At 44.7% G+C, this 25849-nt stretch overlaps 1 protein-coding gene across 4 annotated transcripts in view; it reads right to left on the bottom strand.

Annotated features, from left to right (window-relative positions):
• The window catches only part of RBPMS (RNA binding protein, mRNA processing factor), a 203674-nt gene extending 189488 nt beyond the window's left edge, over positions 1–14186 (bottom strand). Inside the window, exon 1 of one of the 4 annotated variants that reach the window (XM_027529921.1) lies at positions 14115–14186. In XM_027529921.1, coding sequence (XP_027385722.1) covers positions 14115–14177 — 63 coding nt within the window. In that variant the 5' untranslated portion in view covers positions 14178–14186. Of the gene's footprint in view, positions 1–12781; positions 13364–14114 lie in introns of those variants that run through there. The other 3 variants (XM_027529919.1, XM_027529918.1, XM_027529920.1) reach the window with 3 other exon arrangements.
• Positions 14187–25849: the final 11663 nt, after the last annotated feature.

Here is a 25849-nt window from a genome sequence, read left to right as displayed (position 1 = left end):
TGCCTTGTGTTAATCAACTGGCAGAAGTCACCGGCTCTTATCTGTTAAGATTTAGAAAAATGAAGACTGTGGTTAATGTAGTATTCAAATCTTTGATTTATTTATGGGGGTGGCTCAGCTGCTAATGAATCTGCCTGCAATGCCAGAGACCTGGGTTCAATCCCTGGGTTGGGAAGATCCCCTGGAAAAGGGAAAGGCTACCCACTCCAGTATGCTAGCCTGGAGAATTCCATGGACTATCCACGGACTCGCACAGAGTCGGACACAACTGAGCGACGTTCACATTACTTAGCACCCCAACTAATAGATCATACAAAATATTCCTTTCTTCTCCTTTCCCCATTCTGCATTTTGCTGGTGATGGGTTTTTTCAAGCAGCAGCTGAAAGCCAAGGTTAAAACTGAAGGTCACAGTAGGTGTAATTCTACCCAACCTGGTGTTTCTTTGCCTGTTGTACGCATGAAGGCACAGTGGCCCAAAGACCTGCCTTGCTCTTAAACCTCTCTGCACTCACAGTGGGTACTGGCGGGCCCCTTGGACGTTTAGGAGGGTGAGCAGGGAAGGAATCTTCTTTCTCCCCTCCCCCCCTTAGAAAGGCTAAAAGCAGAGATTAATTTCCTAGCTCTGGTTTTCTGCATAACCCCTCCTCGAGAAACACAAAGACTCAGGATGGGCCTTAAAGAGTCCTTTTGTTTAGAGAGGGTCATTTCCTGCCGTTAGCTCACACCCAGAAACTCCCACCCAGTTCTCCAGAAGAGGCACTGATTTGCTTAGCGAAAAACAAAAACAAAACAATCTCAGGCTTAAAACCTTTCCTCCCAAACAGTCTCTCCCCCTCCACCCCGGATGTATCTGGGCTGGCGGGCCACCACAGCACTTGGCATCACACAGAGGAGATGAAAAGTGGGATGAAATAGAAAAACTTACAGTTCTTTGAATGCATAGCAAGCGTTGACTCTCCATCTCTGTATTTTAGTTAGGGAAACAAGATACTTAAGTGACTTGTCCTAGGTCCCTTACAAAAGGGAAAAAAGGTGTAATAATTTTTTTTAACGTGTATGTTAGTCACTCAGTCGTGTCCCACTCTTTGCGACTCTCCAGGCTCCTCTGTCCATGGGATTCTCCAGGCAAAAATACTGGAGTGGGTTGTCATTCCCTTCTCCAGGGGATCTTAAAGAGTACTGATGATTTATTTGGTCAAGAACCAACTAATAAAAAGATTATATACCACTGGTTCCAAGACTATCAGACACTGGACGACGGCAAAGTTTAAAAAGTTTGCTCTTGGAATTCCGCTGTGGTCCAGTGGTTAAGACTCCATGCTTCCACTTCAGGGGACACAAGTTCGATCCCTGGTTGGGGAACTAAGATCTCACCTGCCGCACAGGTGGCCAAAAAGAAAAATAAAAAGTCTGTTTAGGTTTAAGTATTAGACCTGAAGGCCATAAACAAGAATATGCCAATGGCCTGAGTGCCTTTCATGAGTGCCTTCGTGGGCTCGATTAACAGACAATCCGATGACCAAAGTAAGGATGACTTAGATTTCTTTCATCCTAACCTGTTATCTGTTGTGTTTTACAGGGAATAAAAGCAACTCCTGAGTCTGTGAGGCTGACCAGTGGCTGTGAGGTGCCTCCCTAAGGGTTCGCAGGGCTCAGATTAGTGGCGGCCTTGGGGCTACTGCACAGGTGCTCACGGGCTCGACAGGGCCAGCTAAAGCCCACAGCGTCCTGCATCGCTTGCCTTCTCACTTTGCAAAGCGAAGAAAGCACACTGAGCTGGAGGCTAGACTGAATCAAAGGCCTGTGTGTCTATCTCCAAATCAATTCCACCTGGGCTGTTAACATTAACTCTTTGCAAACCAACAGCACATCTGCAAAGCAGGAATCCAAGTCACCCTGCTCCACTCAACTTATCACCATCTGGGCGGCCCACACTTCACTCCTGCTTCTGTGGAAATTGTACTCGGTTTCCATTTTTACTGGACAAGGGGAAGCAGATCTTTACATGTGAAAATCAGCTTTTCTCTCCCACCCTCTTCATCTCCACGGGACTCATCACTTCCCATCCAAAATTTCTGGCTTAAAAGCATGTGCTAATTGTCCTTTCTGATGTAATTAAATGGGAATCCAGAAGTGATCATCTTAAAGGCAACGTTAAGATTTAATCTAAAAACTGCTGGGAAATGTTGAAAATCTGGGAAAGATTGACGGCAGGAGGAGAAAGGGACAACAGAGGATGAGTTGGTTGGATGGCATCACCGACTCGATGGACATGAGTTTGAGCAAGCTCTGGGAGTTGGTGATGGACAGGGAAGCCTGGCATGCTGCATGCAGTCCATGTGGTCGCAAAGAATCGGACACGAATGAGTGACTGAACTGAAAAACTGCTGGAAAAGGTTTAGGATGATGGAATGTATTGTACAGGCCTCAGAATTTGACAAGTGGGTTTGTATTCCAGTCATTTAACAAACAACAAATGCATTGGGCAGGTCCACTCATTGTTCCAGGCGCTGGAATTACTGCCTTAAACGAGACCAGAGTCACATTCCAGGAGTACCAGGCAAGTACACAAGGTAACATCAGTGAGAAAGAAGTCCTGTGGGGAAAATAAGAGGAAGCTGACAGTGGTTGGGAACTTGGGGCTCCTTTGAACTTGGAGGTCAAAGGTCCCTCTGAGTAACATCTGAAGTGAGATCTGAATGAATGAGAAGGACAAGGCTGCCTCATGCCTGGGTGTATGGTTTCCCAGGCGGAAAGGAGAGGACAGCACATACAAAGGCCCTGAGGCAGCAACAGGCTTGGCATGTTGGAGAGACTTAAGTAAGGCCCAGCAGCTGAAGCATAATGAATGAAGCTGTGACTCCTGGTGGATGAGGTCAGGGAGACCAGCAGGCCCCGATTACATGAACCCCACATACCACTATAGAGATTTTCAGCTCCTAGCACCACTTACAAATAAAACTTTAAATTACTTAATCTCTCAGAGCCTTGGTTTCCTCATCCCTAAACATGAGAACACCTCATTGTGTTAAAGTGCACACTGGCTAAAGTACACACTTAGTGTACGCACTGCTACATTTAAAATACTTAACCAGCAAGGACCTACTGTATACCACAGGGAACCCTGCTCAATACTCTGTAATAACCTAAATGGGAAAACAATTTGAAACAGTAGATGCATGTATATGGATAACTGAATCACGTGAAACACCGTTAAACAACTATACTCCAGAAGAAAAAATTTCAAAGTGCAGTGCTTAAGAGACGACATTAGTCCACAGATGCTTAGTGAATCAATGTGCCAAGAATCCATAAAAGCTTTTATAAGTTTGATTATACGGGGGGCCACGCACCTGATCTTCAATTATCCCTCCAATTTTTTTATACCTCTGAAGACTAAAAAATAATGTTTGCAACAAAAATGGTCTCAGCACTGGCTCTGACCTTTTTTGTTGTTTTGGTCACTGCTGGGAAAATGCTTGGAGTTCCTAGAAAAGAAAGAAACAGGCTTAGAAGGGTAGAGAGGAGAGAAGGCAGACTCAGGACACACTGATCTGGCAGAGGGGAGGCTGACTGGACTCCAGGACAGCTTGTGTTTCTTCTCAGGATAAGCAAGGCCCAGAGAAGCAATTACCGACATTTTCACTCTCTCGTCACCCAGCATCCCACCGAAGGCACAGGACAGGACGGGAAGCGTGAGTGAGTGTGTGTCACAGTGGAGAGGGCTGTGTGTGTCCCCTCCCTGGCCCAAAACACATCCTGCCGGCTTAGAGGGATACTGTATATAAAAACAAATGCTTCTGGAAACTCGCACATTTTCAGGCCTGTAAATCACACATGCTGGGTAAAGTAATTACACTTTTGTAGCACTTCTCTGAGCACAAAGGAAATTCTGGTACTTCTGTAATAAGATAGCACTTTCTGAGCCATCCCTTCTCTCATGAGGCCAAAACTATCCATCCTACAGGTGGGCATCAGAAAAATAAATGTTCATAAAACAGGATCCTGGGGATCTGAGGGGAAAAAAATTTTTTTTTTAATCTCTAGGATTTCTTAAAGTTGGCCACCTGCCAGCATATCTACCTGGTGACATAAGAATTTAGGAAGAGCAAAGAATGTTTAAGAGACAAAAACACTCATGAGAAATAAAGATTAACTGAAAGTAGAAATTAGTCTCTAACTTCTTTTTGTGGGCTCATGAGATGCACTATGATTCTGAGATGCCTAAATTTCTTTGTATGTTTGCAAAGTCTGAAGGGGGTAACCGAACTAAGCTATGCTGTCAGCAACCCCTCAGCGTTTTAAATTTGTGTAACAATACTGTATTACAGCCTGGAATTTGGAACCATCTTCCTTGGTGTGATTGGCATTTATTACTGCCATTTCCTTTTCTTAACTCCCGTATTCTACATAATGTGCATCAGAATGGTTGCAGTAGGGTTAAAACCTATAAGAAACACAATTGTTTATTCTTAAATTCCTGGACCGCATTTCTTTATTCACAAGCTGACACTTCGCTGTGAGCAGAAAAAAAGCAGCAAACGAAATGAATAAATTGAAAATATAACCCACAGAAGACTCATTCTAACTCCCCCAACCCTTATGAAATGAAAAAGAACAAAGCAACTTGGGATTTTCTTATAAAAATACTCTTCAGGCCTTCCATCTTTACCTTCCAAACCCATTTGCAAATTTTATGTCCCTTCTAGGTAAAGGTTTGGGAAAAGAAAAGTTTAAGTAAAAGTCTAAGCATGAACTGCAAATTTTAGAGGAAAACAATGTTCAAAGACTGCTGATGAAAGGAAAAATAAAAGGATATAATATACACTATATATACCTAGATTTCTTAGGCTCCTCCAAATCAGCCTTTCAAATGGTTAAGTATCTTGAACACTAGTATAACTAGGCAGATTATATGCAATACATTTTCGTGTTCCTAAATTGAGAGTGCATTTAAAATATTGCTTTAACTTTTTCTGAGAATGTCCAGCTCTCTCCCTCACCCTGCCCCCCCACCATGCCTTAAAAAAAAAAAAAAAAAAGCTTCAAATTTTAAGTCAATTGTCCATCTTCTGCTACCTACCCTTGCAAGGTTTCCTAGGAACTGGGGTCCTACACCCTCTCCAATTTTCTGGGGCACTCAGTTCATAATCACCCACCTTTTCGATGACCAGCTACATAATCTTATTTGTTGTTGTTGAGTCCCTATGTCTCTCTTGCAACTCCATGCATGGACTGTAGCCTGCCAGGCTCCTCTGTCCATGGGATTCTCCAGGCAAGAATACTGGAGTGGGTTGCCATGCCCTCCTCCAGGGGATCTCCCTGATCCAGGGACTGAACCCATGTCTCCTGCACTGCAGGCAGATTCATTACCCCTGAGCCACCAGGGAAGTCCCACATAACCTTGAATTGTTGTGAGAATTTCTTTGCAAGAGCAGACCTCTGCATCTCAAATCCAACCTCTTCACCTCCCAGTAGCCTTTTCTTCCCCTTTCAAGGTAAATTTTCTGGCTTCTACAAATACAACCACCATGCAGCTAATCATCCGAAAGAGAAATCCAAGAGGCTCCATGAATGGAGCTACCAGTCTCCTCTCTGGAGCATCTGACAGTTACTGCAGCCCGTGAACACCTCTCCTGCCCCTGCCAGGCTCAGTCACCACCAGCAGCCACTGTCTTATTTTGAGAGCAGGATTCCTGCAGCGTTAGCCTTGAAACCTAATGCATCCACTTCCTCAATGAACATCCCAGGATGCCACGTCCCCCTTGCACAGAAGTCCGCTCCCCTCACAGGAAGCATGCTGGTCCCTGGAGCGGAAGGGACTCCTCCATCCCTCTCCCACCCCAATCATCTGTACTTCCCCTTTCTCCCCTGCTTGTTTTACCTCTTAAGCCTCTGTATTTTCATAGAAGGCCCGATCCCTTTGACTGGACCATCTTTCCCCTAATGCCTCAATCCCTCCCTCACCTGGAAAAAAAAATATCCCAGTATCACCTCTTTTTTTAAAAAAAAAGTTTCCTTTGATATAGCTCCATGACCCTCTCCCTCCTTAAGAGTGTTGACCGGTTTCCAGCTCAAACTACAGCCTCACTTAACTGAACACAGTGCTAGACGGTACCTGTGCACACAAGGCCCTCTCCACTAAACCTAGGAGCAACTTAAGAGTCGGAGCTTTGTCCCAGATCTTGGCTTCCTCAGAACCTTCAAGGTCCCAAGTCACTCAGGATGTCAGTCACCTCCCCATATGATGAGTTTCGTCATTGCCCTGATCCCTACATTAGCTCATTGTGGGGATGAGTCAGAAGACGCATATAAAAGTGCTTGGCCAGTACTCGGCACAGAGTAAATACTCAAAAGTTAATAATTCTTACCTGGGTGAATGGCTAAAAAGATCTCTGAAAATTTCCCAGGATCAAGTAGTTCAGAATTTTCTTTTTTCTGCACTCAGCAAAGACGTGCGTGCGTGCTCAGTCGCTGAGTCGTGTCTGACTCTGCGTCCCCATGGACTGTAGCCCGCCAGGCTCATGGGATTTCCCAGACAAGAATACTGGAGTGAGTTGCCACTTCCTTCGCCAGGGGATCGTCCTGATCGAACCAGAGTCTCCTGCATTGGCAGGCAGATTCTTTACCACTGAGCCACCTGGGACGCCCAGCAAAGATACCAGGCCACAAACTAGGCAACTCTGCTCTGATCAACTCTGCAGTCAGGCACTCCCCACTTGCCCCCCAACACACACAATGCACTCAAGTGGCCTGCAATATCCTCCCCACACACTTAAAGGGAGGGACGTGAGTCGGTGCAATCACACCCAAGTTATCCCCACAAGGCAGACAAGGTCATCCCCGATGACACTCTCCAATCAACAGAGCATCTCTTTAAAGGCCTGGTCCCAGCTGGCCTCAAGCCCCACAGAGCCAGGCTGCCACTTCTGCCCCAGCTTTTACTAAGGTTCATTCTCTTCATTCCTTCCTAAATTTTTCCTTTCACCAAAGCAAGCACTGTTCAAGAGGACCATTTGCATTCCGTTTCCCCTACCCCAGGGCAGACACTAAGGTGCCAAATGAAAAGGAACACAAACATTCCAAAGTGGCAGTCACACAGGTCACACAGAGCAAGCTCATTTGGGAAGGTTCCTCTCGCATCGAACCGGAGCTCCCAGCAGCCCTGGTCCAAAAGGTCAGAACGGATCCCACAGCAGACGCCACATTCTAACAGTGAAGCCCCAGCTGCACCTGGAGATGAGGGGCCCACACTGTTAGATGGACCCGGCACACTAGCCTCTGGGCTCAAAGGGAGGCTGCAGGTGACACGTGGGGGAGGTCACTTCGGAGGGTGGGGGGGGGGGGGGTCCATCCATCACAGGCTCTAAATTGCACATGAAGTTAAGTGGCTGCTTTTTGAGAGCTTACCTATTCAAGGTCATGGCCACCACTCCTACCAGTAAGGATATTTCCTACGTTCATAAGTTGCTCATCAGGGATTATATGTGCACACACAGGTGTAAGCATGTGTGGGTGGTACTTACCTGGGGACATGCTGGGGATTAGAAATACTCTGGTAAGATGGCACAGCTTTTTTTTTTTTTAAAGATAATGATCCAGGAGTTAAATGCTGATAGAAGAATATAACTTCTGGAAATCTGAGGAAAGTCATCTCTTTGGGATAAGACATTCAGGTGATGGGATCTTGCAAAATGCTAGCTGAACCTTGGCTTTTGCCTAGAAAGCAGCTCAAGCTCGCCCGAGAGGGGGAAACTGGTTGAAATAAATGGTGTACAGAATATTACGGAGCACCAAGAGCAATCTTGAAGGTCATATTTAAACTTCACCAAGTGCTGACGGAGTTGGGCACCAGAGCATCTGGCAGCATATGTGTGGATGGATTGAGGAAGAACGTCAGAACGAGGAGAGCAGGCTAAGTAAGATCACTAGGAACAGACAGGACAGGGAAATGAGTGAGATAAACATGCTATGAGGAATCGAGGCCTGATTCCTGGGGCAAGGCTTGCGAGCAAAATGCAACGTGGCCGGCACAATGGTTTTGTGACACCTACAGATACTGCAAGGGTATTTAATGAAATCTTCTAAGCAAAGACCTAGAACTGCTTCTGTGCCTATGTTCATTACAGAAAATTCAGAGAACCCAGAAAAGCATCACAAGGTAAATACAAAGACCTGTAATCCACCACATTGTCTGTATTCATATTCAATTATTTTTAAAAATTGGCATCACGTAATAGCAAACTTTCATTTTTACTTTTTTCATGTAATGTCATGTGAATTAACTCAATTAAAATGCAGACACTGGAAGATTAAGTCGGATTCTCTACTACAGCATTCAGAGAGGTAAATACTGATTCCAGATTTCTAGCCTCCAGAACTGAGAGAATAAATGTTTTAAGCCACTCCCCCCCAAAAAGGTAAATACACTTAGGTACATTCTTTTAAAATGTGGCTTTTAATGGCCACATAATATTCTCTTTGAAAAATTACACAACGATTTACTTAGCAATTTCCTTGTTAGTGAAAATTCACAGATTCTATATATGTCTGTCATAAGTAACCAATATTCATCCTACAAATAAATCTTTGTGCATGCTTATTTCCTTGGGGTAAATTTCTAAAAATAAAAGCACGGAATAAAAGGGCTTGAAAATTTGACATAGAGTGCCAAAGTCCTTCTGAAAGCCGCAATAATTCATGCCCTCATTGCAGTGCCCAAGAATTCCCATTTTATTGCCCCATCACCAACGTCACAGTTCTATCCTCAAAGTGGAAAATTAAGATGAACCTGCAAAATTTACATGAAAGCATCTCCAATGAGAGCATTAAACACACAAATGCCCTTAGAAACAGATGACTGCATGTGAGGGTCAGGGTTTATCATGGAAATTTTAAAACCACTTCTGGAAAACTAAGGGCATGCCATATTGGCAGTGGTCTTGCAGCATCACTTTACTATGAAATCATCACATTTTCATCCAAAACGCTGTCACCGAATCCTATTTATGACTGAAATGTAAGTTTACTGTATTTGATTTGATTTGGAGTAACAAACTCCAAACTTGGTAAAACTGTACAAAACCATTCGGTAATTTTCCCCAGGTCAAAATACTGATTAATCTTAATGCTCAATGAAAACCTGAGGTTGACGCATCAAACCACCACACATTTCTCTGTGCCAATTATATCAGAAACAATTTTCTTCATGACCCCAGTTATTTAGGAAAAATTACAAAGCACTTTAAAATGTAGAATGCGAGGTAAAGATCTGTATTAAACTTCTCAACACTTGACTTTGTGATTTCGGACCACCATCTGCCAAACATCTTTTTGATCAATATTCCAACAAGGCCAAGTTTTGTTTTAAAGAATGTTCACAGCAATTTAAGGAGAAAACACACACCAGTGCTTCGACGTAATAACACACCTTTTAGAAATGATTCGTAATCAGCCTGAAAAGTGTCCAACGGCATACCATAAAAGTAAAAATAAGACCAATTTATCTGATTTCCATTTTGAAAATTCAGGGATCAAAAATAATATCTACTACAAGACTGTTTCAATATACAGAACTTCAAGCCAAAAAATTATGTCTCTCACATACTAACAGTACTGAAACTTGTCAAGTGTGAAGTATTTGAAGAGAAGAATGTCTAGTCCAAAGGTAGAGGTAAATTCGAGGAATTTTTTATTAACTGTAAAGCTATGGAAGAAAAGCTCTACTGCCCTGTTATTCAGTCACCCAGTCTTGTCCGCCCTACACTAATGTATACAGAAGCCTTGTAAATCTCAGATGCCAAAGATTTTGACAACCGGTTCTTCTTTACCGGGACAAGTTGCATAGGAATACGCATGTACAGCACACTAGAAGCCAGAAAGCCAGATGTATCCTCTCTTGCACTATTGGCTAGCCAAATCTTAAAATTATTTTTCCTCAAAGTTTTAAATATTACCCAAAGCAGAAGAGTATATCCTGCCCAAAGTCTCAAAAACTTCCAACCTTACTTCAAAAGCTGCAGAAATGCTCCTAGGTCTCAAGACTGTTCCTTCTATAGAAATGGAACTAAAGGAAGTGTTTCAGCATCATTGTTTCAGAGTGAGCTTCAGAAGCCCTCAAACCAGGAGGTGGGCCGCTGAAATGTACCAGAAGATAAGGAACACACTTACATGGGGGGGGGGGGGGGGGGGTGGAATAAAACCTGGATTTTGTTGATAGAGAAAGTCTAAATAACCCTGATGATCTAGGAAATGAACTATTTTCCCTCAAAGATGACTGGACTTACTCCTCCTCATCAGCTCAATGGCTACCAGAAGTTAAAAAACAGTCATTATGTGTATATACATTTATGTGTGTGTTCTGTTTACTGGAATCCTCCACTGCGTGGCTTTCCAATGTGTTTGAGGACAAACTGCTGATTCCTGGGTGGGCAAGGGAAAGGACCATTCGGGTGGTTTTGTATACTGCTGAGCACATTAATGGGACTCAAACACATGTGTTTTACTTGTGGCTTTCAGGGTTGGGGAAAAAAGCAGTTTTTCACAAACAAAACATAAACCCCAAACAGGGAATTAGGGCAAAATTACCTAGATCATTGAGGCCAACTTCTTTTACCAAATTTTTAACATCATAAAACCTCTCCCTTCACGGTGTATCTGTTTTGTCTACTCCATCTCTTGTACAGCTTGGGTTCTAAGATTTTTTAATCTGTCCCCTTATTTTTAAAATAACAAGTATCTAGCTAAAAAGACAGATACTTTCTGGAACCACGGGCCATTAAGAAAGACTTAAGGCAACAGGACAGGTTAAGAGACAGCGATTGTATTGGAATCACCTGTGATTTTACTGGTACACAGCCTCGCACATAAAGACACCCAGGGTTTGGGCGAACAGGCCAGTGCTGCAGGCAGTTAAGCTGAGCTAGGTCAAAAAAGAAAAACCTGAGTTTTCTCTGCTTAATTCTATCAAACAGTTTATGGTGTGCAGGAAGAAAAAAAAAAAAGTTTTTGGTTTACCCTAATGAACTTTTACAAGTTTCTCTTTCAGGTGAAGAGAGAAAGATGGTTTCATGTAATACAGTCTTACCCTTAGAAGTCAACAGATCGCCAATCTAAGTGAAACAGAAAGGTTTCTGAAGCCATTGCAATTCCTTACAAAAGCTACATTTTTTATTAATTATAAAAAATAAAATACTCCAGCATTCTCAAAAAAAAAAAAAGCTACATTTTTAAAGATTATTTCAGTGGTAGGGAAAATAAAATAGGAAAGCAGACAGTGAGGTTCAAGAAAAAAAGCGGAACTTGCAATTCAAGTCTCCACCTTTTTGAGAGAGAAGGAATGTCAGTACTATTCCATCACTTGCAATTTAAAAAACCAGCATGTAAAAACAATGCTTTTCAGAACAGTTTATAATAATAAAGGCGATTTGCTCAGATGAGACGGCAACTTCAGGCTCAACAGCATTTCACCTGGGTTGCACCCACAAACATCTGTGTTAAGAGTAAAATCTTGTTATTTTGCATAATGTTTGGCTTGGTCTTGGAGCGCTCCTCTGTCTTCCCCCTTTAAATAGTTCCCATTTTACAAGTGCTGAGGGCTTAAATGTATTAAGTCCTCCGCAACCTTGGGTTTCACAATCAGAATTTTAGTTTACATGGAATAGTATTTCCATAATCATCTGAACACCCTAACCGCTTAGGAATCAGTTCACCTTTCTGTAAGAACACTTTTATCTAGACTGCATACTTTCTTGCATCTACATACACTCTAAAGTTCCTTTTGGAATGTTTCAGAAGTCAATTTCCTGGGCTTTTCAAAAGGTAGGCGGAAAACAGTGTTTACTGGGTTCTAGATAACGCACGAACAAGAACAGAGCGCATTTAACAAGATAACGCAAATATCCCAACGACAAAATTCTGAAACGATTGTTCAGAGTTCCCCGCCCCCTACATGTACTGAGTTTTGTTTCTACCAAAGGAACGCTCTGCAGCCGCAGCATTTTTACCGTTGTTAGGGACGCACCACATAAAATTTACGCTCAGACGTCAAAGTCCTATTAAAATAGTCTGGATCAACACTTCGCGAGTTGCAAAGTCGGAAACTCCAGCATGCTGCGCCCCACAACCGCAACGCCCCTAAATTTACAAAAACTAATCAGCCAGGTTCGGGGTCTTTGACTCATCAGAGAAGAATGCGGCTGATGAGTTATCTATTAATCCAAAACGCCTTAGCTGGGAAAGATATTTCACCGAGAACTTTTCGCATAGATATTGTGGGGGTTGGGGGGGCAGGGAATGGAAGGTGTCTTTTCATGAGAACTTTCCCCGAGTTTTTTCCCTAAACCACACAAACACACACCCCACAACTTCCAGCCCCAGACGCAGAACTTAAGTGCTAACCCTCCGGGTCCCAATCATCTGAGGTCACCCAGGACTCAGCTCTCGATTCCGCTTTTAAAATCCGGGGCAAACAAAGCTGACCATTATACTTACAGAGGTCTCGGGAAAGTCCTCAAAGTTACGCAATTTTCAGGCACGCAGACGCGCGTGGACCCACCAAAACACACTCTCCGATGATACACCCTCATCCCGTGGCCGCAGTCTGGGGCTGCGTCTCCACGCCAGGGCGATTCCCAAACCCTCGGTGCCCCTTCCCCAGCGCAGCCCGGCGCCCCGGGACCCGCGCCCCGCCGGCCGGCCGGCCACCCACCCACACTCTGGGCAGAGCCCGCGGCCGCCGTCCCAGGTCGTCCCCGCCCCGGCACCGAGCCGTTCCGTACCTCTTCCTCCTGAAGGTTGGCCTCGTTCGGGGTGTTCTCCTTCTCGGCTTTGCTGCCGTTGTTCATCTTCCCGGTCCTCCCTCGCCGGGCAGGGCTAGGGCGCGGGGCTGGGCGAGGGCGCGCTCGCCCACTTCTCCCTTCCCCGGGCGCCGCGGGCTGGAGTCGGGGCAGCGGCGGCCGGCGACTCAGGAAGTGCGAGGGGGAGACGGGGCAGGGCGAGGCGCCGGCGCAGCGCGGAGGGGACGGAGACAATCGCGACCCGCTAGGGAGACCTGGAGAGGGCGGGCGGGCGCGAGGGAAGGCAGGAAGGAAGAAAGGATGGGGCGAGGACGCGCGTCCCGGGAGTGAGTCCGCAGAGTTGGGGATGTGGCCGAGAGGGGCTGGGGGGCGGCCGCTGGCGCGGGCGTAGCAACTGCTGGAGGGAGGGGGCGAGGGGTACCCCGAGAGGAGGAGGGAGGTGCGGGACGGCGGGGCGCGGCCGGGACCCGGAGAGCCGCCGAGTGCGCGCTCCTGGCTGGCTCTGGGAAGTCCGGGCTCCAAGCAGCTCCCCTTCTCTCGCCTGCCTGCCTCCCTCCCCCCGCTCTCTCCTCCCTCCCCGCCCCTCCTCCTCTCTCCGCCCTCCCTGGACGTGGGCTGCCGGCTGGAGCCCGGAGGGACGGGACGAGGGACGGCAGAGCCCCCCGCGGGAGGAGGGGCCGCGCCGAGGGCTGCGGCCGCGCGGCCGGATGGCGCGCGCTGGGGAGGGGCGGCGGGCGGCGGGCGGAAGCGGTGGACCCCGGCCCCCGACTCCGCGGTAGGTCGGAGGGCGAGGGCCGAGGGGGAGGGCAAAAGGCTGGGTCCGCCTGGCACCTGGAGGCCGCCGGGCGGTGCGCGCAGCTTGGAGCGGGGCTCCGGCGACCGGGAAGTGCGATGTGTTACTTTTGTTTGCTTGCTCGCTCTTCACGAGGGATTCGTTCCCCAATCCCTGCCCCTCCTCTTCAGTACCTAGTGGGCAGCTGGTAATGACAGGATGCGGGAACTGGGGTGACGTCCGGGGGCAGCCCGGGCCGGGCCGGCGTTTTCAGGGCGCATCTTCAAACCCCACCTCCACGCCGGGTCCTCCGAAACTTCTCCGGCCACCCTTGCTCGGACTCCTCTACGGCCCTTATCAGACTGTCCTGGAATTGTTTACCTGGCTGCCTCTCTCACCCTTTCGGGAGATCCTTCTTGGAAGACAAGACCGGGCCCTGTTTGTCTTTTGAATCCTATGGCAGTTTGAAAACGCTACCTGGTATATCGTAGGCACTCAATAAATATTTGTTGGCTAAGGGAACATTTCTCACTGCCAGCCGACCTGGAGGCCAAGACAGATGATCTTCAGAGGGTAAAAGCCGCTGAAAGAAGGGAGACTCAGCATACTGGGAGGTCAGCGTACTATGCCTGTTGGCTCCCCACACGCCGAACTGCCTGGTTTCTGCTTCCTCCTCTGTGAAATAGAAGTAGGTCTATTCCTCTCCCAGGAGTTTGTTATTAGAAGAGATTGTAAATTGATAGATAAAACTATAGCAGCTGGCACCCATTCGGACCCAGTTGTTGGCTATACTTGGAAGCTGACATGGTTAATTTCCACTTTTCCTGCGCCACCGAGAACTTTTCCAATATTGTATCATTTAAGCTTTCAAACTGAGTGACTGCTGCTGGTGGTAAGTCACTTCAGTCGTGTCCAACTCTGTGTGACCCCATAGACGGCAGCCCACCAGGCTCCCCCGTCCCTGGGATTCTCCAGACAAGAATACTGGAGTGGGTTGCCATTTCTACAAACACATAATTTAAAACTCTAAACATAGGTAGATTCTCCTTCATTTCTCACTCCCGGGATTTCGCACAGCAAGCCCTTCCAGCCCCAGCGAAGATCACAATTTCTAATTATGTATTGGCTTGCTTCAATCTCCTCCCCTCCCCCTTCTGCCCCCGCCCTCCTCCCCCACTAGACATTCTTCACCCTGGACTGGTTTAAGTGCTCCTGGGAATGAGATGAGGGTGGCGACGGAGTTGAAGATAAGGCTTCTGCTTTTAGGGAATTTAAAGTGGTGCCCTGGAGACAAGATACCCCAAACAGCTCCGCGGCAACATCACCAGAACAGCAGGTCCTGGTTCAACGTAGAAACCGAAACAAATAATTTGCTTTGAGAGCATTTTGAAAAGAAAAAAAAAAAAAAAAAAAGCAGGAGTGATATTTGGATTTACATATTAAATTAGACTTCTCTGGGGTTGGGGTGGAGATTTTGATAAAAGATGCCATTGCTGTCATGATGTCATTTCTCTCTATGGGGAAAAAAAATACCCCGGATGAAAATAAACCAAGAGACTATCGAAATTGCAGTTGAAGTTCAAAAGAAGAGAAAAGTTAATCTGGAAACTGGCCCTTTGCACTTCCAGTTCCTCCCTGGGTTATACAAGGAACCACGAGGGGGCAATATCTTTCTGAGCAATGGCAGAGTGGTGGTCTTGGGCACATGTGCTGACCACCGATGCCAGCCACTGGCCATTCTTTGCCCTCCTTGGCCATTCTTGCCTGTTTCTGAATACACTTCACAGAAAGATATTGTCTAACTGGAGCCTGGCAGAGGCCCAGGAAAAATGACAATAGAACTAGTCCCCATCAGACTCCACTTAGGAGTAGGTGGGTGTCCTGTGATTCTAGGATGCTGGAGAACTTCCCCTAACCCCATCCAAGGAAATGTGGCTTAATCTCAAACACAGAACCTGATGCCTTTGTCTTTAAGCCGATTTGGCACCTTGTCCGTTGTTAAAAGTCAAAAGCCTCTGGAATAAAAGAGGATATGTTCTATGGAGGATCCTTGTCTGGCCTGTTTATTATTGTGTTCACTCAACAGATAGTAGGCACTCGATAGTTACTTCGGAATGAATAAACACATTATCGGGTATTCATTCTAGGGCGTGAATGATTCAAACAGACCCTTCCAAGACCTTGCAGGAGGGACTGAATTAGTGGAGGTCTCTCGGCATGGAGAGCACCGCAGAAGCGCTAGGCAGGTTCCTGGTCTTGGTGTTTAGGCATTGTTCTGCAGTGGGAGACCCTCGATAGAGAGCTTGTGCAGGATGGGGTAACTGATGAGATTTCAAAAAATAAAATCACACCACTCAGCCAGTCAACTAAGGGACACATCAGGCAATTTACAACAAAGCAGGGAAATCTACAACATATAGTCAATGGTGAGGGTGAAATTCATGGTGTAATATACCAGAAAAGAGGGACTCCTATTTTGTCCTTTGTATGAAGAATAGTTTAGGCTTACTTGGAAGAACAATAGAGTTAAGTTGCCAACAAAACTCAGTGAAAATCTGTAAATAGACTGGCTATTTATAAAACTTTGTTAGTGAAGCAAAAGAGTTAGTGAGGAGGACAAACAGTTGAATCAGGATATAAATGATCTTTATGACCTGGTTTACTACTTCAAAGAAAGACAGTATCAGAATGAGATCTCAGTAGCAATAGTTTCCAGACATGCTAAGAGTTATCAGACAACAAAGGGATTTTATATTCCTAGAAAAACAGGGCTAATGACCAAGAAACATCTGCTTACCCCCCCGACCCACCGCTTTGCCTCATTGCTTCTGGCCTGAAAGAAGGTTCTTTACTAGATTGAGAGGGAAATATTCTATGCACCTGTAGTTTTCATTACTCATCTCTGTTTCTCTGGCAGTGTTCATTTTGAAGTTTGCTTTAAGAAATCCAAACCTATAATTATGTCTTAAATGTTCCTCTCTGGGAATTGCAGACATTAAAGGTCTATTTTGAGGCAGTTTGCGTGGCGTGGGCTTCGTAACTCTGTTAGCACCCGTGGCAGAAAGCTGCAGGATCTACCACAAGTGTTACGATTGTCTGTTAACTTTTACATCCTTTGCTGGACCAAAAATGTTTTTGAAGCCACTACATTTGATTGTTTTTTTTGTCCTTCTTAGCACTTCCCTCTCCCTCACCCCGCCCCCATTCACCTCCAGGCCATAACCACCTTCCCCTGATTTTATTTATTAATTATTATTATTTATTTTTTAAATTGTGCCTAAAAACACACAACATAGTATTTACCATCTTAACCTCTTTTAAGTGTGGGGTTTAGTGGTGTGAAGTATATTCACATTGTTGTAAAACATCCCAATTTTTACCTCCTAAAACAATTCTGAGATTCAGTTACTTCCCTCCAACATTTATGGAGGCCCACGCAGCCACATGAAGAGGCCCAAGTGGAAGAGAATTAGGTCCCTGGCTTACAGCTGAGCTTGCAGCAGACAGTGGGGAGCAAATGCCAGACTTACGAGTGAGTTATCTCACAAGTGGACATTCCTGTCCAGTTGATCTGTCCCAGGTGACACCGCATGGAAGAGATGTGAACAGTCGTCAGTGAGTCGTTTCCCCAATTGCAAAATTTTTAGCCAAAAGGCAAATACTGTTGTTTGAAAACACTTAAGTTTTAGGGTGGTTTGTTATACAGAAATAGATATCTGAACATAATTTGCATACCTAGAAATGGGATCCTGCTTTCACAGTGACCAACCCCAAACAAGTGGCCGTGGCTTTGGGGGCATGTATTAGAAGCTGGACGAACTTTGAGGAGTCTGCTCATGAAGAGCATTTTTTTTTTCTTCTTTTTTTCTTTCTTTTTTGGCCACACCCTGTGGCTTGCAGGATCTTAGTTCCCGGACTAGGGATTGAACCTGTGCTTCCTGCCATGGAAGCCCAAGTCCTAACCACTGGACCACTGGGGAAGTGCCACAGAACTTTGTCTAAGGACACTGAGTATTGTCACTACAGGCAAGAGAAAAGGGGACCCCATTTACATATTAGAAGAACAGTTAGCCAAACTAGCCTGCTATTATGTGAAAGATACCTAATGAACTTGTGGATCTAGCTAGACCTGGATAGAATGTCAAAAGGATTGGATGGTTTCTTTTAGACGTTTTTGATTTAGCGCAAGAGAAGTGAGGTGAGCTAAAGGAAAAAGGAACTGTTCCATTTTCAATCAGAATATGGGGGGAAATCTAAAGAAGCCAGGACTTACTGGATTTGAAATAAAGCTGCTTTATTCCTAGATTCTCCACTCTCAAAATAAAATATGGCCTCAGGGTAAAGCTCAAAGCCAGGGTGCTACCAGAAAAATCTGGCCATAGGTAAAGTTCAAGACAAGGATGTAGGGGACTTCCCTGATGGTCCAGTGCTAAGACTCCCAATGCAGGGGGCCCAGGTTCTATCCCTGGTCTGGGAACAAGATCTCACAGGCCGCAACTAAAGAGTCCACGGGCTGGAACTAAGATCAAAGATCAAAGATCCTGCATACTGCAGCTAAGACCCAGGGCATGGCCTGAAAAAAATAAAACCACAAGGATGCAGTTAGAAGACTCCCGTGGTAGGCAGCGTCTGTGGTGGCCCCCAGTGATCCCTACTCCCTGGTACATAAGCCCTGGTATAATAAATTCTTCCCCTGGAGTGTGGGCTAGACACACATGCATGCATTCTCAGACTTTTCCATTGTGTCATACTCTTTGCAACCTCATGGACTGTAGCCCACCAGGCTCCTCTGTGCCTGGGTTTCTCCAGGCGAGAATACTGGAATAGATTGCCATGCCCTCCTCCAGGGGATCTTCTCCACCCAGGGATTGAATGCATATCTCCTGCATTGCAGGCGGATTCTTTATCACTGAGCCATCAAGGAAGCCTGGGCTGGACATAATGACTTGCTTTTAATGACTAGACCATAGCAACAGTGATGGATATCACTTCCGAGGTTAGATTACAAAGAGACCTCAGCTCCCGTTGTACATACTCTCTCTTGCTTTCTCACTTGCTGCCTCTGAGGGAAACCAGCAGCTATGATATTGGCTGTCTGATAGAGAGGCACATGTGGCAAGGAGTGGTGGGGCCTCCATCCAAGGGTCAGCAAGGAGCTGGGGCTTTCAGTCCAACAACCCACGAGGAGCTGAATCCTGCTGACAACCATGTGAGTATGCCCGGAAGCATTCACCTAAGTACAGCCTTAGTTAAGACCTATTACAGACTGAATGTTTGTATCCTCCCCTAAATTCATATTATGAAGCCCTAATCCCCAATGTTGAAACTCCAATACTTTGGCCACCTGATGCGAAGAACTGACTCATTTGAAAACACCCTGATGCTGGGAAAGATTGAAGGCAGGAGGAAAAGGGGACAACAGAGGATGTCATGGTTGGACGGCATCACTGACTCAATGGACATGAGTTTGAGTAAACTCCCGGAGTTGGTGATGGACAGGGAGGCCTGGCGTGCTGCAGTCCATGGAGTCGCAAAGAGTTGGACATGACTGAGCAACTGAACTGAACTGAACTGAATCCCCAGTGTGATGGTATTAGGATGTACAGCCTTTGGGAGGTAATTAGGTTTAGATGAGTCACGAGGGAGGAGCCTGTATGATCAGATCAGTGCCCTGATAAGAAGAGACACCAGAGCTTCTGGCCCCTCTGCTCTATGAGTATACAGATGGTCATCTGCAAGCCAGGAGGAGGGCCCTCATCAAAAGCTAAATTGTCTGGAACCTTGATCTTGGACTTCCCAACCTCCAAAACTATAAGAAAAAAAAAAGTTTAAACCATTAGTCTATGTTATCTTATTATTGGAAACTGACACAGATCAGGTTGACAAGATCATAGCCCTGGCTGACATCTTGGTTTACAACCTTTGAGAGACCTTAAGGCAGAGGACCTGGCTAAGCAGAGCCTGGATTCCTAACCAACAGAAACTGTGAAATATAACAGTTTGAATCCATTAAATGTTGGAGTAAATTGTTATACAAGAAGAGAATATCTCAGAAAAATTTAAGGTAGTACCTTATAGATCCTTTCAACTACAGAGCAGGGCTTCTGGGGATCTAAATGATGTTGTCCCTTAATAGTGTGCAAAGGCAGAGAAGGTAGAGAGGGGTCTTTCTTTTCTTTTTTTGCCTGCACCTTGTGGGATCTTAGAAGTATGGGGTCTTAACCACTGGACTGCCAGGGAAGTCCCTGAGAAGGGCCTGTCTTGATAAAAAATATGAATATGGTTTTTGCCAAAGAGAGATGATCGTAACTTTAAGTATATGACACTTCTGGCTTTGTAAGAATTTCTACTATTTAATAGCTTGCACTGAAACAGAAACTATTCATATTGAAAAGAGGTCTCTGGACCTTCAGTATTATAGACAGGCTGAGGAAACTATTTATTTGCAATGATGAACTGTTTCCAAAATGGAAGATAACTCAAGATGCATGAAAGAGTCACTGAGAATTACTCCTAAAGATCAGGAGTGGGCATAATTAAGGAAGTGATATCATTTGACCAGATGGGTTTCAGAACTGCTAGGGACCAGTATCCACCTCCCTCTCATATTCTTCCCTGTTTAAATGGGAGTATTTGTTATGGGGTTTCTGTCCCTACCTTACCATTAGGTGTTGGGTATGTGAGAGACAATTGTGCTCATTTCACATGCTAACAAAGTAATGCTCAAAGCCTTCAAGCTAGGCTTCAACAGTATGTGAACCGAGAACTTGCAGATGTACAAGCTGGATTTAGAAAAAGCAGAGGAACCAGAGATCAAATTGCCAACATCCGTTGGATCATAGAAAAAGCAAGAGAATTCCAGAAAAACATCCACTTCTGCTTCATTGACTACACTAAAGCCCTTTGACTGTGCGGATCACAACAAGCTGTGGAAAATTCTTCAAGAGATGGGACTACCAGACCACCTTACCTGCCTCCTGAGAAACCTGTGTGCCGGTCAAGAAGCAACAATTAGAACCAGACATGGAACAACAGACTGGTTCCAAATTGGGAAAGGAGTATGGCAAGGCTGTATATTGTCACCCTGTTTATTTAACTTCTCTGCAGAGAACATCATGCGAAATGCCAGACTGGATGAAGCACAAACTGGACTCAAAATTGCTGGGGGAAATATCAATAACCTCAGATATGCAGATGACACCACCCTTATGGCAGAAAGCAAAGAGGAACTAAAGAGCCTCTTGATGGAAGTAAAAGAGGAGCATGAAAAAGCTGGCTTAACATTCAAAAGAGTAAGATCATGGCATCTGGTCCCATCACTTCATGGCAAATAGATGGGGAAACAATGGAAATAGTGACAGACTTTATTTTCTTGGGCCCCAAAATCACTCAGACAGTGACTACAGCCATGAAATTAAATGATGCTGATCCTTGGAAGAAAAGCTATGACAAATCTAGATAGCTATTAAAAAGCAGAGACATTACTTTGCCAACAAAGGTCCATCTAGTCAAAGCTATGGTTTACCCAGTAGTCATGTATGGATATGAAAGCTAGACCATAAAGAAGACTGAGTGCTGAAGAACTGATGCTTTTGAACTATAGTGTTGGAGAAGACTCTTGAGAGTCCCTTGGACAGCAAGGAGATCAAACCAGTCAATCCTAAAGGAAATCAACCTTGAATATTCATTGGCCACCTGATAAAAAGAGTTGACTCACTGGAAAAGACCCTGATGTTGGGAAAGATTGAGGGCAGGAGGAGAAGAGGGTGACAGAGAATGAGATGGTTGGATGGCATTACCGACTCAATGGACAGGAGCTTGAGCAAACTCAGGGAGACAGTGAAGACAGGGAAGCCTGGCGTGCTGCAGTCCAGGGGTCACAAAGTAGGACACAATTAAGCAACTGAACAACAACAAATGTGAGAGACAGATATTTTGTCTCTTAAGTCCACTGATCTTCAGATAAAAAAAAAAATTTTGTCTGAGGAGCCACTGTTAAGGAACACACCCAAGGAGCCACGTGTGCACTTGGACCTGACTTAGATACTAATATTCTAGACCAGGGACTGGCAAACTTTTCCCATATAGGGCCAACTAGGAAATATTTTACACTTTGCAGGTCATATGTGTGATCCCTGTTGTGTATTATTCTTTGTTTTTTATGATCCTGAATAAATCTAAAAGCCATTCTTATCTCAGGGCTGTACAAAAATAGCCCACACGTGAGGTTTGGCCTTCAAACTGTGACTTGAAAAGTGAAAGTCACTCAGTCGTGTCTGACTCTGCAACCCCATGGACTGTAGCCACCAGGCTTCTCTGTCTATGGGATTCTCCTGGGCAAGAATACTAGAGTGGGTTGCCATTTTCTTCTCCAGGGGATCTTCCCTATCCAGGGATCAAGCCCGGGTCTCTGGCATTGCAGGCAGATTCTTTACCATCTGAGCCACCCGAGTTCAAATAAAAAAAATAAAACATGGCCCCAAATAACATCACTTTTTGGTACATACACACCACTCCTGCCATCCAGAGGTAAAGGCCTGTTTCTACTTCAAGCAAGAGTATGTGGAGGAAATGACAGTCTGACAATTCTGCACCCAGGCATAAAAAATTTCTGGGTAGGGTTTTCCTGGTGGCTCAGTGATAAAGAATCTGCTTGCCAATGCGGGAGACACAGGTTCAGTCCCTGGTCTGGGAGGATCCCCTATGCCTTGGAGCAACTAAGCCCTCCTCCAGGGGATCTTCCCAAACCAGGGGTTGAACCTGCGTCTCTTCCATTGGCAGGCAGGTTCTTTACCACTGGGAAGTCCAACATATATTCACTGCCATGTGTAAAATAGCTAGTGGGAAGCTGCTGTATAGAATAGAACAGGGACTTCAGCTCCGTGCTTTATGATGCCCTAGAGGGGTGCAATGGGGGTGGGCTGGGAGGTCCACAAGGGAGGGGATATATGTATACGTATGGATGATTCACTTTGTTGTAGAGCAGAAAGTAACACAACACTGTAAACCAACTATACTCCAATAAATTAAAAAAAAAATTCTGGTATCTTCTGTTTCCTCCCTTTTGAAACCCAACTTCCATGTAATGAGAAAGCACAAGCAGTCACCGGGAGAGGCCCATGTGGAGGAAGCTTAAGCCCTAGCCATGCTCCTTCAACCCCACTCAGCTTTGTCTGAGTTTTCAGCATCAGCAGCCAGCCTTTGGAGTGAGCTGGCTTGGTGGTGGATGCTCTCCAGTGAGATGCCGTGGCTGACACCACATGGAGTAGACCCATGTGGGTCTTAGGACATGGCCCAAATCGTAAATACCTTTGTGAGCAGGGCTTCCCTGGCGGCTCAGATGGTAAAGAATCTGCCTGCAATGCAGGAGACCTCGGTTTGATCCCTGGATTGGGAAGATCCCCTGGAGAAGGAAATGGCAACCCACTCCAGTATTCTTGCCTGGGAAACCTCATGGACAGAGGAGCCTGGAGGGCTACAGTCCATGGGGTCACAAAGAGACATGACTGAGAGACTTTCACTTCACTTGTGGGCAGGTAAACGATTCTTATTCTCAGCCACTAGCTTTTGGGGTGGTTATTTATGTAGCAATAGAAAATGAAAACGCTGGAGCAGGGAAGAATGGAAGCCAAGCTCTGCAAACCAGGAAGCACTGGACATTCTTAAGGACGGGCCAGTATGGTAACCCTCGACCCAAGAGTTAGATTTGTAAAACAGCAAATATCGCAGATGCCATTTCTGGCGTGTACTTTCCTTTCCACGACAAGAAAAGTGGAATTGAGAAAATATATGCAGTGCCTTCAGAACCTCAATAAAATTCGCTAAATACATGATGATAAGTAGAAAACACCAAAGCCAGATTGAGGTGTGGCTGCAGGGCAGTTGGCAAGCACGCTTTTGATAAGTGACTTTTTTTTTTGTAACCAATTTTATAGCTGTGATTTGAATTTGTGCTTCAGGAAATTAATAAATTAGCAAATGTCTCTGGCCTTTTAGAGACTCATAAACAGTCAAAAGTCAAATGCTAAAATAAACATGGTAAATGCCTACCATACTCTAACTTGTTGAGAATGTAGAGAATTTATACGTGAGTATTAGGGATAAGGCTGAAGATTTCATTAATTTAGTCATTGTTAAGAAGTGCCTGAGGGACTTCCCTGGCACTTTAGTGGTTCAAACTCCACGCTCTCACTGACAAGGGCCTGGGTTCAATCCCTGGTTGGAAAACTAAAAGCCAACAAGCCCCACAGTGTGGCCAAAAATTAAATAAATAGAAATACATTAAAAAAAAAAAAACAGAATTGTCCTTTAGAAAGAAATCTTTAGTGGCTTGTATAGATTTGAGTGAGGTGAGGTGGGAGATGGGAAACAGGAATGGTGAATGGTCCATGGACAAGCAGAGAAAAAAGGATGGACGTGAATGCCATTTCCAATAGGAAAGCTATGTGATGTGACAAATGACTGAATGTAGGAGCGAAGGAAGAATAAGGCATCTGACCTAAAAGCCAGGTTTCAAGGCTTCAAGGATTAAGTGATGCCAACTCCAGAAAGGAAAAAAAGAAAACAGATGTCAGGAAAGAGTTGGTTGTATGGTTAGATGAGCATCAAGTTCAACATCAAGGTTATAAGGTTAGAAGGTTTGCAAGTGTCAGGATCACACTGATGGTTGGAAAATGGGTCTGCAATCCAGAAGAGATAGGAGCTAATATGTATATTTGGGTGCCATGGGAATTGGAATCATAGGTGAGCTTAAAAAAAATAAGAGATTGAAGAGTAGAATTTTAGGAAGCATCTATGCTAAGACAGGACAAGGAGAAAGACTAGCCAGAAAAGAGGCAGACCAAGCAGTCAGATATAAAAGGGGAACAAGCACACTAATAAAAATAATACCAGCTAAAAGCACTGGCCAGGGAACGGTGCTACAGTTCCCTGGTGTCACAATAAAATGTGACAAAATGGATTGTCACATTTTATTGTTTGAAGACGTCAGGTGAAACCTACACGTTTCTGTTTACTCTGTTCCAAAATCTCCAATAAAAACACGGAAAAGATTTCTTGCTGTGGCTGTTACCATTTAAGACGTAAATTAACAAGGATAAAGAAAACAAAAGAGAACAACAGCAATAAATTGGGGGAAGCTAAGAAAATAAAATCCTAAGCCTGATGGGAGAAAACTGAGAAGCAGCCTTACATTGAAGAATCCCCAAAAGCTTTGAGAGCAGCTGGTACCGTGGAAGTGAGAGTGAAAATGGGGCTCTAGCCTGGAGGATTGATCGAAAGGAAAGCATTTTGTACCCAGATTCCTCTTTTTTTTTTTTTTTGTACATTTTATTGTTAACATTTTAAGTCTCTCTCCTCTTTTTTAGGAATATCCAGCATAAAAAAGAAAACCAGCATGTTTTCCTATATATCAGAAATTAATTTCTCTTCTAATGAAAAAAGCCTCATTGGAACTTCTTCGTTGGCGGTCTAATGGTTAAGACTATGCACTTCACTGCAGGGGACATGGGTTCGATCCCTGGTCAGGGAGTTAAGAAGTCACATGCCACAAAAGTGAAAGTCGTGTCTGACTCTTGGTGACCCCCTGGACTATACAGTCCATGGAATTCTCCAGGCCAGAAAACTGGAGTAGGTAGTCGTTCCCTTCTCCCGGGGGTCTTCCCAACCCAGGGATCAAACCCAGGTCTCCTACATTGCAGGCGGATTCTTTACCAGCTGAGCTACCAGGGAAGCCCCCACATGCCACGGAGCCTGGCTCCCCCCCAAAAAAAAGCCTCATCAAATCAGTTTAAATATAAAGTAAGTATATAAATTTTTAAAAGACAAAGAAATAGGACTAATTAGATAAGATGAACACCAGTGGCTGAAAAGTTGCAAAACTAGATCTTTGTGTGTGTGTGTGTGTGTATAAATTTAAGGTCTCAGCAATCCTGAGCATTACCATAATTTTTACCCTAAGTGACCTATATTAAAATGTATGTATGACTAATCTTTGTAAACGTAAAATGGATATTCTCTGACTGAAATGTTCAAAACTAGAAGCTGGATATATTCGTCTTGGTCCAGTAGATTTTTTAAACAGTTTATTTCAACAATTTATTTAATTGGTTTGCTTTAAATTTATTTTTTAAATCAATTTTAATGTGTATTTAAAAGTTATTATTATATACTAATACTCTATACCTGCTTTTTAAATTAACCATGTTATGAATATTTATCCGTATTAAGACACCTTAGATTTTCCTATCTAATCTTTTTTTAAGCTTTGAAGAATGCCC

This window comes from Bos indicus x Bos taurus, chromosome 27 (assembly GCF_003369695.1).
Source record: "Bos indicus x Bos taurus breed Angus x Brahman F1 hybrid chromosome 27, Bos_hybrid_MaternalHap_v2.0, whole genome shotgun sequence".
Taxonomy (NCBI): Eukaryota; Metazoa; Chordata; class Mammalia; order Artiodactyla; family Bovidae; genus Bos; species Bos indicus x Bos taurus.
Note: the sequence above shows the minus strand (reverse complement) of the source record. Positions and strands in the feature narration are given on the sequence as shown.